The sequence below is a fragment of the Apteryx rowi genome, unplaced genomic scaffold, assembly GCF_003343035.1.
Source record: "Apteryx rowi isolate R43461 unplaced genomic scaffold, aptRow1 scaffold_40, whole genome shotgun sequence".
Taxonomy (NCBI): Eukaryota; Metazoa; Chordata; class Aves; order Apterygiformes; family Apterygidae; genus Apteryx; species Apteryx rowi.
The window spans coordinates 3,685,518-3,701,431 of NW_020450530.1; the positions used below are offsets into that span (position 1 = coordinate 3,685,518).

Here is a 15,914-nt window from a genome sequence, read left to right on the forward strand (position 1 = left end):
ATTATCAGTTAATTTTGTACATCACAGAAATTAGGTTTTTCTTTTGTTCAGTAACTTTATTCATAAGAATTTTATTTTGAAGACTCAGAATTGCATCCTATTTCTATTTCTGTGACAGGACAACTATCGTCCAGATCTTTGTCCAGCATGTGATCAAACACAGGGCTTCCACTTGGAAATACACGGTGCTAGTATTAGTTAATCTACACAGTACCTACAAGACATGAGCAAGTGATGTCAAGTCCAGCATATAAACGTGGACAGCGACTGAAGCAGATGATTTATCCAAGACAATAAAAAAATTCATTGCCACGGTAGGATTTTAAAGGTTCGCGATCAATCCTGTAAATCATTCTTCCCTGCTCGCTCAGGCCACCTCTTCATTCCAAAACCACAGTTTGTGACAGCACTGAAATTTCCTACCTTTTAACTCCCCGTGGCCCAGGCGACCGAGTCGCCCGATTACAACTCTCCAAGGCAGCGATGTCATCTGCACGATACCGATACACCATTCCCAGAGCTTCTGCAGACCAATTTTACGTGCAGATAATTTGCTCCTCCTTGACCTGGAGATTATGGAAGGGAAAAAAAAAAAAGAGAGAATGAAGGACAATATTCAGACTTCTATATAATTATTTCACTGCTTGCCCCCTGTGGGAGTTCTTCCAGTGCCCTAACAGTGCCCAACTTATCTTTCAGTAACAAGAACTAGAAAAAGTATTTGTATGCTTTCAGTAGGGGTACTGCAGTAAAGGTATCTGAAAGGTGTCCATATGCTGAGCAGCACACCAGTTCTTCGTGAAGGTCCTCTCAGTGAACATTTGTAAGACAAGTGTAACAATAACTTTATAGAAGTGCCCATTTAAATGTTATCATGATAACGTTATTGTGATCACAGGGACAGGAAATGTGATTACAATGCAATGGGCAAGCAGCTAGTGAAAGTGAGGGATGGCAACTATAGACCTAGCTTTAATGTAAAAAATAAAGGTTTCTACCTGTTTGGTAAATCAATATTAACTATGCAGGTTTCCAACAATTCACCGTGAAGGTCAGTGCAGGATGCCAGAAGCCAGCGCTGATCATGAGACAAACAATATCCAACAAAAAGTACGTTGTATTTCTGACTGGCCTCTCCAAACGTTTCTCCCAGCTCTGTCTGTTTGTCTTTGATAGGTGCCAATATGAAAGGAGGGGAGTAGAGCTGGATTGGGCTGGGCCTCTGCAAAAAAGTCAACATCATCATCATTAGATATATCAAAACTGTTTCATGTAAGAAAGACACGAACACAGATGAGCAGTGAATTCAGAAAAAGGTGAGTTTGAAACAATACATCCTGTTGAATAAATAACCTTTCTCACAAGAGGCGTGAGGAAAGAGTGTGACGAGGAGGTGCCTGGCACAGGACGGCTACAGAACTTCTACAGAAATTTTGAGTGAGAGCTTTCTGACTAACGCGTGTTTTCTTCCTTATGGTTTTGAGTAATGAAATGTGCTGATAATTTCAAGATCATTGTAAAAACAAACTAAGTTTTTAAACCCTAACAAGCACATCTTGATTTCAAGGTAAATGTTAACAGTTGGTTCATTAAATCTAAATAAAACGGTCATTGTTATTTTCCAAAGCATGAGAAATATTCATGGAAAATAGGATGGATTATTCTTCTTTTGAAATTCCAGAAACAGGGCTTGAATATTTACAGTTTAAAAGACAGATGAAAGATAAGCCCACTGAGGTAGAGGGATTTCTCCATTATCTCAGGGAATTAAATAATATACATAATGAGGAACAGCAACATATTTCACATGTATGCATGTAGATTATTCATATTATTATATATATATGCATATAAATATTACATATATAATAAAAGTTGGATGTAAACACTTTCTTGTAGGAATACAATAGACAAAACCTACAACATATCTCAGAATACCAAATAGCAGCATACTTTTTCTCTTCTTTCACACTGAATTTAAACTCAACCTTTTGTTTTTTAATTCCAAATCATAAGCTTAAAATGTTTTGAAAGCAAGCAGTCTGGCATTTTCTTACTATGTTGTAGTTAGCATTATCTTATCTTTTCCCTTTATATTATCATCTTCTGTACCTTGAAAAAATAGTCCTCGAGTATTTTCCCTACTCTTTTTTCCTATTTCAGAAATGCGGTTACAATTTATTAACAGGCTTTTATTTTCCTGACGCCAGTACTAACCTCAGGATTTTTGAGGGTCATCTCAATGCTGGCAGCTGGCCCAAAGCCTGTGAGAGACTTGATGTGAATCTGCGTGGGCAACGGCCTCCTGCACTGGCAATACACTGAAAACGCCAAAGACTTCAAGTGCTGAATGTAGAAAACCTGCTCATCCTTCATTGTCTGCAGCATGTACTGGCAAGGCACAATCTGTACAATTCATAAAAACAATAAAACACCATTGGTTCATTAATACCAAACCAAATCAGATCCACCCACTTGTTTAACCACCACGACACTTCATACGTTGTGCTCAGCTACATGCGTGACAGTACCTGTAGTTCCCCATCAGGGCTGCTGCCCTCTTGCATGAATGGCTGCAATTTTCACTGACACAAAATTGCCGTTTCCTCTTACAATGATATATGTAAGGTTGCACAACCTCGGAGAAAGCCCTGCTGTCCAGTATAAATGGGAGAGTGTTTTTACAGGACAACAGTAACTGAGTTGTACTTAAAAATTCAGGCTATAATGCCTGAAAAACACATTTTACTAGAGACTCTCAATGAAATTTGCTTTTGGTTAAACATCATTGAATTAAAAACCGAATCAACCAATCAACAAGCCCAGCTTATTTTTCCCACTCAAGTCTTTTATAAAGTCCACTTTCTCATTCACACTGCAGTTTGGGAGAGGGACATGACTGATTATGCGTACAGCCGCTATCAGGAATATAGCGCAAGAAGTAATTACTAGTGGCATTTAAAAGCAACAGCCTAAGACTTTGGGCCAGGTTTGATTTAACTTCACATTTAAAAGTGCTATTGGAGAATGAAAAGGAGGTTCTCCAAGAATAGGTCAAGTTACCACTCACGTATGGGGAAGAAGTATGACATATCCTCAATCCAAAACCCAAAGCCCATACTCAAACACTTTCAATTTTTTTTTAAACTGTTTTTCTGATCAACATCTTCATTGGAAAGCAGTGCTACTGTATAATCTTGGCATTCTGAACTTTGTGATTAGGCAGGTTTGTTTAGATAGGCTGCAGTTAGAATCAAGACTTGTTTGCTATTCACACAGGAATCAGCATTGCATTGTCGTTCTTAAAGCAGCCATTTGGTAAGATTGTAGAGAGCAGAATTAAGACTATATTATAATGATTTATGTGGTTTGTGAGTCTTGTTTCTCTTTTTTAATGTAGCAAAACAGTGGAACGTCAGCAGCTCTTACGCTGACGTTCGGTTTTGTTTGCAATGTCAAGCGAAAATACCTCAGTCTGCATGTTCCACCAGCAACAAGCAGATTAGCCTGTAAATCTGCACAACAGGAACAGGGAGGAAAAATGGCACCGTGTTCTTTCAGAAGTAAACAAAACAATAAAAATAAGCTCTTCAGTTCAAATCCTTTTYTAAATTGGAATTAAATGCTTGTAAACTCATTCTTTACATACTGTTGAGAAATGCGGTGTCCTACAGATGGCTGTAGAAACCTGCGTTTCTTTTGAATAGTGAGATTTTTGGAGCAGAAACTGTCATTCCAAAGTATTATGTTGTATATATCACCCTGAGACCCAAGCAGATTGTTTTAACAAATATTTTCAGTAGAAATAAAATTTAACATACAGCTTCTATCATTCTGTTTCTTACATGAACCATTAGAACTTCGGTAGCGTATTCTATTTATTAAATGTCAGTGTGTATTTTTAAAAGACAACTCCTTTATCTAATAACTTCAGTAGCAGAGCTTTTCCAGTCTACATATGAATTATAATAAATCTGTAAACATATTTTTGATTTATTTTTAAATGACTGTTTATTTCTGTGTACTCTAGAAAAGCTGTGAGAATACTGCACTAGTAACTATGTCCTGTTGCACTTGACTTAGAGAAAACTGTCTACTATTTTGACTTATACTGGCAAAATGCCACATATTTTGAGAACCCAACTGTAAGTGCGCAGAAAATAAACAGGATTTATAAAGAGCTGGTAAGCCCATTAGTTCTTTTATACAGACTAAGACACAATTTCAATATATAATTTACATTTCCTTGTATTTCAGACATTGCAATGTCAATTGCTATTTTATTTTTAGTATCTTCAGGTTTCAATCAATCATATTGCCTGGAGTCTACCAAAATATGCAGTTGTGAAGCTAATTTTTAATTTGTCCCCAAACCGAAGATATTTTGGTGACAAATTCCCCCTCACTTCAGGAAATAATAAGGTTGCCATGAAGGAAAATGTCAAGATTATGAAAAACGACAAACATCTTTAGTGTCCGACTTGAGACACCAAAGTAGCCTCTAATAATTTTTTTTTTAATCCAAACAAAACACAACACTTTTAAGTGAAGTYGAGCATTCACAAATAAGGTATATAAAAACCATTCACTGCTGCTGGCTAAATCTTTTGCCTAATTCTTGCACGTATCACCCACGCACACGCAGAGTCTCTTTGCTGGTCGTCTCTGGCCTGCCATTCTCCCCCCATCCAGACCGAGCCACTGGGAAAGATGGCACTTGGCAAAACGCAGGCAGCCTGGGCAATAGTCCAGGCTCCCTTTCTGACTGTACAAATTCAATTCTTAAGTAATTCCATATTAAGTAACTATTATTATATACCAAGTTACACGGTAAATTATTTTTAAGCAGTAGATAATAACAATACACTAGTTACATTATGCACTAAATGTCTGGTTTCATGTACTTCTTTTGCATTAAGCAGTGTAATTCAGAAAGAATATAATAAGCAAACAACTCAACATGCAAAGTAATCAAAGGAGCAACTGAACATTTTTCCCCCGGCAATGGCAACCCAAATTGTAAGTTAAACTGAAATACCTCTTCAGGAAGGAGCTATCATACATGGCTGCTGGAACCATGCAAAAGATTTGATTTAAGGATAACAATGGCTGCCTTAAATTAATATCCCCATCAAAGCCAAAGCAAGTGGTTTTTTTTAACTTACAGCCTTGTACTTTTAACAAAGTAATTTGTAAGCGTTATCTAAATTTTATATGTTATCCTTCATTTTATATCTTTCAGTATACTGTACATATCAAAAGCATGCTGTCCAATGGGGAAATACGGAGTGAGGTAGTTACCTGGAGAATGAAAGAATTCCTCATGTTCTCGGGCAAATTATCCAACATTTCTGTGTAGCATCTCATCAGACTTAACAGCCAGAAGTTGGCTGAGGCAGATTCTTCATCCGCAGTGTAGGTAAAAGGATCCACCATGTAGATGACAACCGCTGGAGGATAGGCATTGCTGTCTGCGGACTCTGCTTCCGTGGGAACCCCTATTCTCTCCCTCTCTGTAACACTACAGACATACATGGTGTTAAGTTCAAAGGCAAGTTACAATTATTAATTATTGTTTTGCTCTAACGGTGYGGGAGAGTGAAGCAGAGAAAAGAAAGCAGTGATCGTTACATTGAGAAACAAAGCTAAAAACCATGGGAACAGGGTCGGATGAGAGGTTGCTTTTACTCACAGCATTGTGTAATACAAAATACCTGTTAGAAGTGATGCATCAAAGATACTTAGATAAAGTCATTAATTCAATCTGAATAGTGTARGGCTGAAGAATATGGAAAAATGACTAATATTAGCTCCGAGAGTTTTCCTCTTTGTTTGTGCATGCCTCGTTTTGAGCGCTGCTTGGGGTTTTATTTTGGGAGAGGGGGAGGGGAAGTGGGCAAGAAAGAACTGAGAACTGAGGAGAAGTGCCAAGGTGATATCTATGGAGACTGGAGTCCTCTGGTCACAGAAAAGGTACCACTGGCAATGGAAGGAGCAACTCAACACTTTTTCCTTGGTAATGGCAACCCGTGTTGCGAGTTACGTACTCCTCCAGCAAAACGCAACCACGAATGGGAGGCTCAACATCTGCAAGTGATAAAAAGCGGCTCAGGATCACTTTGTCAGTGACCACACTGCATTTGATAAAACAGTGTTTCGCATAGATCAGTAAGGAGATGTTTTGAGAATAACCTGAACTAGGACAGGATGTGGGCTTTTCGTTCAAGGTACAGGAACTCCCAAGCCTGTATCATGAATATTAGCAATATGTATTACTATACAAGTAACGAAAAACATGCTCATTCAGCAAGTTAGTTACAGAAGGTGTTGAAAAATATTTTTCTGGTTTTCATGTTTGGTGGATGGCTAGTTATAATGAAGTCTTTTAAAATGCTGTGCTGCTCAAATTTATTTAAAAAAAACAGAAGCATATTCCTGTTTTCTGACCACACAGTACATCTGCTTAAAAAACAATTGCTGCAATACAAGCAAGTTGGGGTGGGGGGGGACCAAAAAGCATGGATCACATTTTGTATCTGTTAACTTTAAACATATTATGGATTTGCCCACATAAGAGGCCTCCAGTGCCGCATGAGATATCCCACAGTATCTGACACACGTGAGACTGAGCTAGCAGATATGGCACAGAACCTATGAGACACCGTGTTCTTCTCGTACTGCATCTGCAGGCCAGGTGGGGTCTGGTAGGGCATCTCAAATGGCTCTACAACACCCATGTTTGCGTAGTTGAATGTCTTTTATCCACAAAGGGGAAGTTTGTTTTTCCAGTTCCCTTTATCAGTAATTACTGAATGCAAAAAAAAGAAAAGTGAGCCCTGCTCTACTTACAACCAGATAGCAGTGCTGCAACATGTCAGAGTCCTTTAATTTCAAAKATTTACTTAAGGCTTAAGTAATATGAGTTGCATGAAAGCAGGAAAATATAGGATTTGATCAGAAGTACTTTGAGTCATTTAAGTAACTTACCCTTCCTGTCCTTCCTGTGGCTGTTGCGGTAAGTTTTGACCTGATTCGATGTCTCCTCCAGAACCTGTGCTTCCTTGGGAGCGGTCTGCTGTGTTTCCCCCAGTGCTGGTGTTTTGCCCTGGACACATGTTCCCACTAAACCCCGGAGTGGAGGTAGTGGTCATCTGGTTAACGCTGGGTGTCGCAGAAGACGCTGACAGCTGTGGCACAGAGGATCCAGAGGATGAACTGCTTCCTGCCGGAAGGCTAGTGGTCCCCCCATTGGGTGTGGAGTTAAAAGAATTGCCTGGTGGTGGTGGTGGTGGTGCCCCGGGAGCTGAAAGACATGTTGAATTTGAGGGTGCGGATCCAGTGTTCCCAGGTATTGTTTGTGTCTGGCTTGCTGGCGCTGGGGTTTGGTATTTAGGTGGTAGTAACAGGCTGCTGTCAAGCTGCAGAGTGGCTAAGTAAGGTGCTGAAAGAGCATAAAAAGAACAAAGGAGATTAGTGACAGTTTATCAGATTGAAGTCATATAACATTTTCTGTGTTTTTAGAATACTGTAAGAGTATACAAATATTAAGTGAATATAATCTCTATAAGTATTTACTTTGGAATCAGTTCTTCAGGGTTTCATTTCTAACTGATGTGAATCAAATGTCTTTGAAAACAGCACTGCCTTTGTAGAGCTCGTGCAGTATGAAGAGAATTGGAAGTGAATCAAAGTTGGTACCGACGTGTCATTTACCTCTGGCTACATTTTGCTGGGATGGCAGCTGTATATAGTGTTCAGCTTTGCAAACTATTACATGACATTTTTTCACAGTCCATTCCAGACGTTTTTCAGATCATCTTTGTCAGACTGAAAATCTAAAAGTCCTTTTTACCTGAGCTACAATAATGGCAAACTTAATGTAGTTATTTCTGTGCCTCAGTATCAGAAAAAGAGAAATAACAGTGACTGTTTTTTAAATAATAAATGAATAAAAATAAATGCCTACATACATATTTATTCAGTATTTATTTACTCTCAGAACAGGTGCAGCAGCAGGGAGTTTCTAGTACTGTCCCCAGCCAGGCGCATCAGCCGTGAACTGGACAGCCCCTTCCTGCGCTGGCTGTGCACATGCTACGTATTTCTGCATGCAAGCCTGGAGTACTTATGTTAAGTAGCACTGTAGTAATTTCTCCCTCCCAGTTATGTGACAAATGAAAATTAAAAGCAAGCCGAATGTGGCAGCAGGATTATTTGAGATAGGTGAGTCCCATCCTATTCTGCCAGGTTTTCCTTAAAAGATGGGGCAAGCGTTCAGAAGAGCGTAGAACTGCCCAGCTACTTCTGACCTCCCTCTGCTTTCTTAAAACTTCTTTCTTCCAAAAGCAGAACATCAGTACTCAAGATAACCGGATTTAAGAATTGTCAGCCCTTTTTCAGAGCAAAGAGAGTAAGCACATTTCAAGAATCAATTTAAAATTCCCAGCTATTTTTAAACCAAAATAAAGTTTGCGCATTTCAGTTAAGGTAGGCAACGTTTATGTGGCCGCTGTTCTGTGATCGCTGCCTGTCCTGCMGATGAGCATTATCTCAGCAAACGTATTTCCAGTGTCATTTTGGACAGGTCTGTGTTTCTGTGCTAAGATCCTGCTTCTCAGTCACATACACCATATGCGTGTTAGGYTGCCTCTGGATCCTTTCTGGAATGAGCAACCATGTCTCTCCCCAGACAAAACCTGGGAGCCATGCGGCGGTTGGATCAGTTCAGGGACTGCTCCAGCCGTGGCCGGCCTGCTGACACTATCTCAGCAGACTTCCCACACTATTCCCTTCCACGCTTCTCCATGCAGCAAACACTCTTGATATTAGGCTAGAAAAGCACAAATATGGCAGGTTGCCAGGGAGCCCTCTCAACCTTCAGGGCATGTTACTTTAAAAATATAAAATAAAAAATGCGTTACTATGTTTCAGGATGGAAATAAGGCTAGGTGAGGTCCAGAGGAGACCAGGCTTTGAGGGCAATGTTGTTCAAAATATCCCAGATCCAGGAGACTGTGGCCCCACTCATCAAGGATACTGKTTTTTTTCTTTTTTTCCCACCTGTATTAACTCATTCTTCCTYTGCAGCGTTTTAGTCAGCTAGTCTTTTATATAAATGTTATACTCTAAGGCACAGTGCAAATATTCTATCACAGGGACTTGATGTTTCTTATCAGTAGCATAAAGACCCGATCGATTTATACATTCARTCTTGTTCAGAACATCTTGAGACATACGAGCAAACGTCTTGCACCAAACCGACTTTTCTAAAAAGACATGAGAATTGGCTTTTGAATCTCTCACGTGATCACCAACCTGATCAACAACAGAATCTTTTGAAACAGACAAACTTAACATGGAAGTGATTAAGACATTGTTAAGAAGCAGCCTCATAATACTTAAAAAAAAAAAATTTTCAACAGATCATAACCGTGTCTTAAGTACCTGTTTCCACCTGCTGCAAAGAACCTCTAAAGTACCTACAGAAAACAACGCAGCCTTGTGACCTCCCTGGTAGACTTACCTAGGTGATGCCGGCAAACTTGCGCATAAAGTTTGAGTCTGGAATGATTGTCACACTCCTCAGTGCCCCAAGGCTGGTTAAACCATTCGCTCACAAGCTCATCCGTTAGCTTTTGGGCCACGGTCTTTCCCACCCGCATAATCCCATCACGTAACACTTTGCAGATTGGTTTGTGCTGGCCAAGCCTACACATCTGGTGAGGAAAGAAAAAGTATTTGTAACTAAATGCCAAGCCGCTGAACAAGTTATGCAGACTGGTTTGTAGCCTAACGCCCTGCTGATCTGTAGCCTGAAGCCCTCTACATTCAGCCCATGCCAACACAAAGCTGGCTTCTTAATAATGGCTTCTTAATAAATACAGAAACAAAAGGCTACATACATGTGTTAACTTGAGTTACACTGACAGTCAGTGTAAGGTTCCAAAGGAGCCTACAATATTACAAAGTACCCAGTACGCATGAACAACAGAAAGTTTTGATCTGCAGCCTAGCAATTACAGGAAAGCAACAGTTTCTTTAACCAAGTCCTTGCACTGTAGGTTTGATGGGCTTTAATGTGTTAGGCTGTGATTGTACTGGAGTATTAATACTAGTATTGTATCCTCTGTAAAATGAAAGGATGCGTACTGGAAAACAGCAGGTGCCAACAAAGCACCTTGAAGCCTAAAGAGCATCACATTTATGTAAGTAGGATCAGCTTCATTTCTGCAGAAAGTAGACTGGTACGTTCCAAAGGCAGATTAGCCATATCACTCACTGGATTGGTACAAAGGCATATTAAAACATGAGATACTAACTCAGGGCGGCCTTGCATATTAGCCAGAAAGTATTTTTGTTGATAATAGTGGGGTACTAGAATTTTATCACTCTTGAAAGGCTATTCCAGCATCCTGCTGGAAAATAGTGATTTAGCTGTTTATAGCTCAMTCAGCAGTTTGATGTTGGAGGAACATATTGTGCAGTTAGTGCTTATTCCCATATGACTTTATCCAGATAAACTAAGGAAAAAAAATGTGACAAAATGCTTTCTATTTTTCAAACATAAACAGTCATTGCATATGACTATATTCCAGGATTAAATTTTGTGTTTCACAGGAATCAGTATTTTAACTGTGTAACTCAATTAGATACTAATTTTGCACTCTGAAAATGGAGGAAGACCCCAAAATGAAAGAAATCTTCGATTAAATAATCGTTACTTAAAAAAGCATAGATTTCTCCCATTGAACATGCAGCAAAGCAGAAATGACACTTAAGAAGAAATAATTCAGAGTGGTTCCTCTTTCCAACCTCGTATACAGCACTCAAGTCCCTGAAGAAAGTTTTGGCTCCATCGAGCAAGGCCTCATTTTCTGGACACACCACGATATAGGCGACATCCCGATGGCCCCCGTATGGGTCAAGCAGTAGCCTCTCCCAGAACGGCAAGGAGAATGGCGAGATTGTCAGGAAGTCCTTGTCATAACCCACGAGTAAAGTTGGGATCGGAAGAGGCTCAGGAGATTCCTCGGAGCCTTTAAAGGGAAAAAAGAAAGAAAAGATGATGTTAAAATAACTGGGCTCTCCGATATACCAGGAAGTGGGTATCAGTGATCGCAAATCCCTAATCCCTTGCCGTGCCGAATTTTCATGCCTGATAAACAATGCCCTTCCACAGTCTTTTTGCTTGGAAAAAATATTCTTTAATTAAGGAGAAGGAAGATCTATATCGTATTTAGGAAGTGTTGTAAAATCGAAGTTCAGTCAGCCAAAGTAGAGGAGGGAGCCAAGCAAAGCACCACTTAAACTTTCCTAGAACACTGAAAGATGTTTTATTGCAGCTTATTGTAGATACATGTGTTGCCCCTCCTGAGGCTCCATCTTTTGGGCTTACAGAGAAGAGGTTTTGCCTTTGTCTAAATGATTATATAATCATATTATAACCGTACTTCACAAGTGCCTATTCTACAAAGAGCAGTAACATGAATTCATCAAAACTGTTTTTATGGTTTTTCATCTACCTCCGCCTGATTGTGCAAAGTTACCAAGTAAAAAGGTTAGGCAAACTTACTCCATGGTATATAATACTAGGCAAAGTTATCATAACATAATTCTAAAAACTGCCCCTTGCTCCTTTTCAACACAAAAGCACTTGCTGTCACAGCTGACAGAATTACCATGAAGTTTAACATGGTAGATCCCAGACACCGTTGGTTGAAAAATACAAGCCAAAATATACCTTGATAGTCTCTGCAGAATATATTCCAACTTCATTAAAAAGTCAACATTCAATAAAAAATACTGGACCTAGATCTCCGGCCTCTACTTACTATATGGTAATTTCAGTTGTATTCTCCAGTAACAGTTGGCAAATCCTAACTCTTTACCTTAAAGTTACAAATGTTGGGAAAACATTAGAAGGATTTCTCATGGAGCAGAACAGCTTTAGACTGGAACTGTAGTGACCACAAATTGTCCTAGCCCCAAAGGAAAGCAGCAATATATCAAATACCAGTGCAGAGAAAATAATGAAGTGAAGCACCTTGGAACTGTAGCATAAAACTAAGCAAGACTGGATCAGCTGAGACTGAAATAAATTGCAGGCAAGAAACAGGAAAGGGTCAAATGATCTTTAAAGGTCAATCATCATTTTGCAAATGTGCACATACAAAGTCTATTTTCTAATCTGTATTTTCCAGAAGTATGACTTATAACGAAGAGATATTTAAACTGAAGCCTATCGCAAACTTCTTAAGACTATGGGAAGTCTTAGAACAAGTGAGCCTCTTTGTGGGCAAAGGATACCTGCTTTTATTTACAGGATTTGAGCCTTGGCCTAGAAAGCCCCTCTTCCCCATTATGATTTAGTGCAATTTTAACAACTTCCTCTCTTCACATTATTAATGTACTAGCTAGCTGCAGTACAAGCCAAAATACAGATTCATACTGGGATTTTGATCCTCACGCAGCATTTAGGCACTCTGTAAATATGCATCATCTAGAAGGGTAAAACCTTCACTGTAATATTCAAGCATATGCTTCAAATGCCTTTCAAGACCATGAAAAGTGATCTGAAGAGTCCATTTGTTATACTATATTTTCCACAAGAAAGTGCACTTTTCCAGAAAACCACGGCTCTCATTTTAACGGTTGGCGTATTACACCGTATATGTACCATAGGTTCCCCGTCCTGCCATCTTATGGAACTGCTGCCAGGTGAGTGGTCCCTGCACATGCTGGATGTTCTCCCAGGTCCTTCCTGTTCGCTTCTTCTGGATAGCATCCTGGAGAAAGGGCTGTAGCGACAGCAGCATGCGCACCACGTCCTGGGAGGAGAGCATGCTGATGTCCAGTACTGCAAATGACAACGGAGCATCAATCATTTTCATTGAGGAAAAGGAAGAATTCTTTTGAGATGGCAACATTTTTTGGTTTATTGTGCCCTCATAGTGCTCTTCGCAATGCCCTTAAAATCTGTACAGCTCTGAACTGCTTAATGAAATTTAATGCCCTACTTCATGAAAACGTTACTGAACTAAAGCTATTACRGTCCTTTCCACCTACCTTTCATTGTAACCATTGTCCAGCTCAGTTCATAAAGAAGTCAGAGCACCTTCAGCATTCTTCAAGCTTCTTTTCTTTTCTGATGAGTGTTTACACCCTTCTCCAAAAAAGAAGGGCCATAACCCCCGCCTGCCCCCAATTACTTGAAGTTATTTTGCATCTCTGCTTTGGATTTGTGAATTATCACCATTTCTGACACAAGTTAAACTACAAAGTCTAAATGCTAAGGACAACCTGATTATTGTTCATTTACCTGTAATTTTATAAAGCTCTCAGAAATCTACTTTATTCCTAAGATATTTTATGCATTTCATTTCCCACATAACGATTAAGCAACTTATGGTTGGCAAGTTTCAAACAAATTTATAAAAGTCACACAAAAAAAGCAAAGGAAAAAAAATCTGCTCTGACCCATACCATTGCTGTGAGGCCAAGAATGGACGGTGGCACTTCTTACTAGGGCTTCGTCCACTTTCCCACCAGTGGGGTTATCCACGTACTGCCTGCCTTGCTCCAGGGCATTGAAGCATTCTATCCAGGAGTCATTACTATCTGCCTGCAGTCTGTCATAACTCCAGTTCATACAGGGCAGCGTCTGACGGTTATTGGAGGACATATAATCCAAGCAGCTCAGAGAAGTGAAAGGCTGTGTGTGCTGATTCTGGAGGAGGAGGAGGAGGCTCATTGGAGGCTCCTGGGTCCTTCTAGCTCCCTCTCCCATCTGAGAAAGCAAGTTGCTTTGACACATCATCAGTCGTCTTTCTGCAGCTTGGCCAATATCTGAGGTCTTGCCAAAAATATCCAACTCATCCTCAATGAAGAGCCCAGAGTTGTAACCTAATTTGCGGTTCATAATAGCACTAAATCCACAGGTGCAACGGTACTGATCCTCATTAGATGAATCTGGGATGTATAATCCAACATCTGCACCTTTAATATTCATATTACAGGCGCATATGCAACAGCTATCAAAGTTACGATCTTTGAAGATGTTCAACACAGAGTCCGAAAGAATCAAGGTGACGTACAGGCTGTGGGCTTCCGGGATCGGCTGAACAGTGGCTGGCTCCACAGAATTAAGCGGTCGTGTCGTAGAAGGGGTAGAAGCAGGTGAACCTTGATCTGTGCTGTCATATTTTACAGATCCTTGACCACTCGCAGTACCCCCACCTCTAGGAGTCCTTGGGGTCCTGGGAGTGCGGGGGGTGGGGACAGAGAAGCGGGGAGTTGCTGGTGATGGCAGAACTCCTGCTCCGCTGTTGCTGGCTGGAGCAGCACTATTTAGCGTCACTGGTGTATTCATCTGAGGAGTGTTCATCTGAAGATAGTCTTGGTCAGCCAAGCTCCCAACACTAGGCACATTGCTACAAGGAATACACGAAAAACAGAATCAAATGCTGCCATGTAAACTAGCTGGGTTTGGTTCCTAGAAGACTGATTTTAAAACACAGGGAGACGGTGAAAAATGAAAGGGTTCATTATAAACTACAGTAAAGAAGAAACATCTTCAGGCATTCTGCTCGTAAGCTTTTACGCATGTCTCTCTCATCTAAAATTTCAATTCTCATAATGAACACAGCTGTTTCTTATCAGTGTAATAAAAAAGGAGCATCAAGCACTTAACCCTTTTCAAAGATTATTCCCATGACCTAAAATTCAGATGCCCATTAGAAGAATGAGAAGATAATTTATCAAGATAGTTTTTTAGGATATTTATAACTTCTAGGTAAAAGATAAAGAAAAGTTTTTGGCTTTTTTTTTTAAAAACAATTTACATAATCTCTTTAGTGAAACAGTTAGTGGAAATTACGAAAATACTTCACAGAGGCATAGAAATTCTACCTCATTTTAGAAATAATCAGTTTAAATACCTGCAGGAAACAATGCACATGGCACTTGCTATATACAGTATTGCTTCATGGTGGTACACAACTACCAGTAGTATTTCAGATGCTACAAAAGCAAATACTCATTTATCTCTACGTAGTCTACAGGACAAAAGTCACATGTTCCATTCTAAACTCTTAATCCAGTAAAGCTGAGAATCATATTTTTGGGTCATCTCGTCATCACTGGTTTTTATTACTTAAACTTTTGCCATTTTCTGCCAAATCTAAGTGACCAGAATACGTTCATACATTCCCACGAGATCTATCTTCTCTCTAGAATGACTCATTATACCAAGAAACAGATAATACGGGCCTGTTCAAAAGAATAAGATCTTTATTTAACTTTTCTCTTTCCAAGTTGCCAATAAAACATTTTTCTTGAAATGTGTTCGTTAAGCATTTCGTACATTTTATTTCCTGGCCCTAATATGTAAGAACACAATCAGTCTCCCGATAAAGGAGTGGMAACAGAAGGATTTTTCCTGTTTGTCTGTCCTTACTCTGTATTTTATGAGTTATTTACAGGAGTATTATTTTAAGGCTCATATATCATTAGCAACTTGAAAAGGAAAATAGTGAAGACCTTACTCCTTAGAATCATTTAGTTATCTTGAACTGATACATGTCCAACTCAAGGTAAGAGAGGAAAGAAATGAACAAAGGTTTGAAGGAGTTCTGAATCTGAAGCATACTGAATGCCTTGGACTAATGAGAAAAGGTGACCTAGAAACCTTGATTGGCAATCGCTACTCCGTCGGAAGCCTGCAGTAATAATCTTCACTCTAATTGGATTATATTGAAAATAAAAGATTTTTTTTCTCAACAAATACCTGAAATTAATAACCAGCTCAGACCTGGTGAATCAGTTACTATTATGGAAAAAAAAGAAAAAAAAAAAGGGAGAATTAAATTGCTCCCTAGGCACTATCAAGGGTTTACAATTTCTTTCTTGCAATTCTT

The 15,914-nt window shown here is 39.5% G+C and overlaps 1 protein-coding gene across 1 annotated transcript in view; it reads right to left on the bottom strand.

Moving 5' to 3' along the window:
• Positions 1-15,914, bottom strand: part of MED13L (mediator complex subunit 13 like) — a 207,120-nt gene that overhangs the window by 15,590 nt on the left and 175,616 nt on the right. The window contains exons 17-25 of the mRNA XM_026075278.1: positions 13,483-14,429; positions 12,677-12,856; positions 10,813-11,036; positions 9,524-9,716; positions 6,988-7,441; positions 5,302-5,521; positions 2,218-2,406; positions 999-1,222; positions 424-566 (exon numbers count right to left, since the gene is read on the bottom strand). Coding sequence (XP_025931063.1) covers positions 424-566; positions 999-1,222; positions 2,218-2,406; positions 5,302-5,521; positions 6,988-7,441; positions 9,524-9,716; positions 10,813-11,036; positions 12,677-12,856; positions 13,483-14,429 — 2,774 coding nt within the window. The remainder of the gene's footprint in view (positions 1-423; positions 567-998; positions 1,223-2,217; positions 2,407-5,301; positions 5,522-6,987; positions 7,442-9,523; positions 9,717-10,812; positions 11,037-12,676; positions 12,857-13,482; positions 14,430-15,914) is intronic.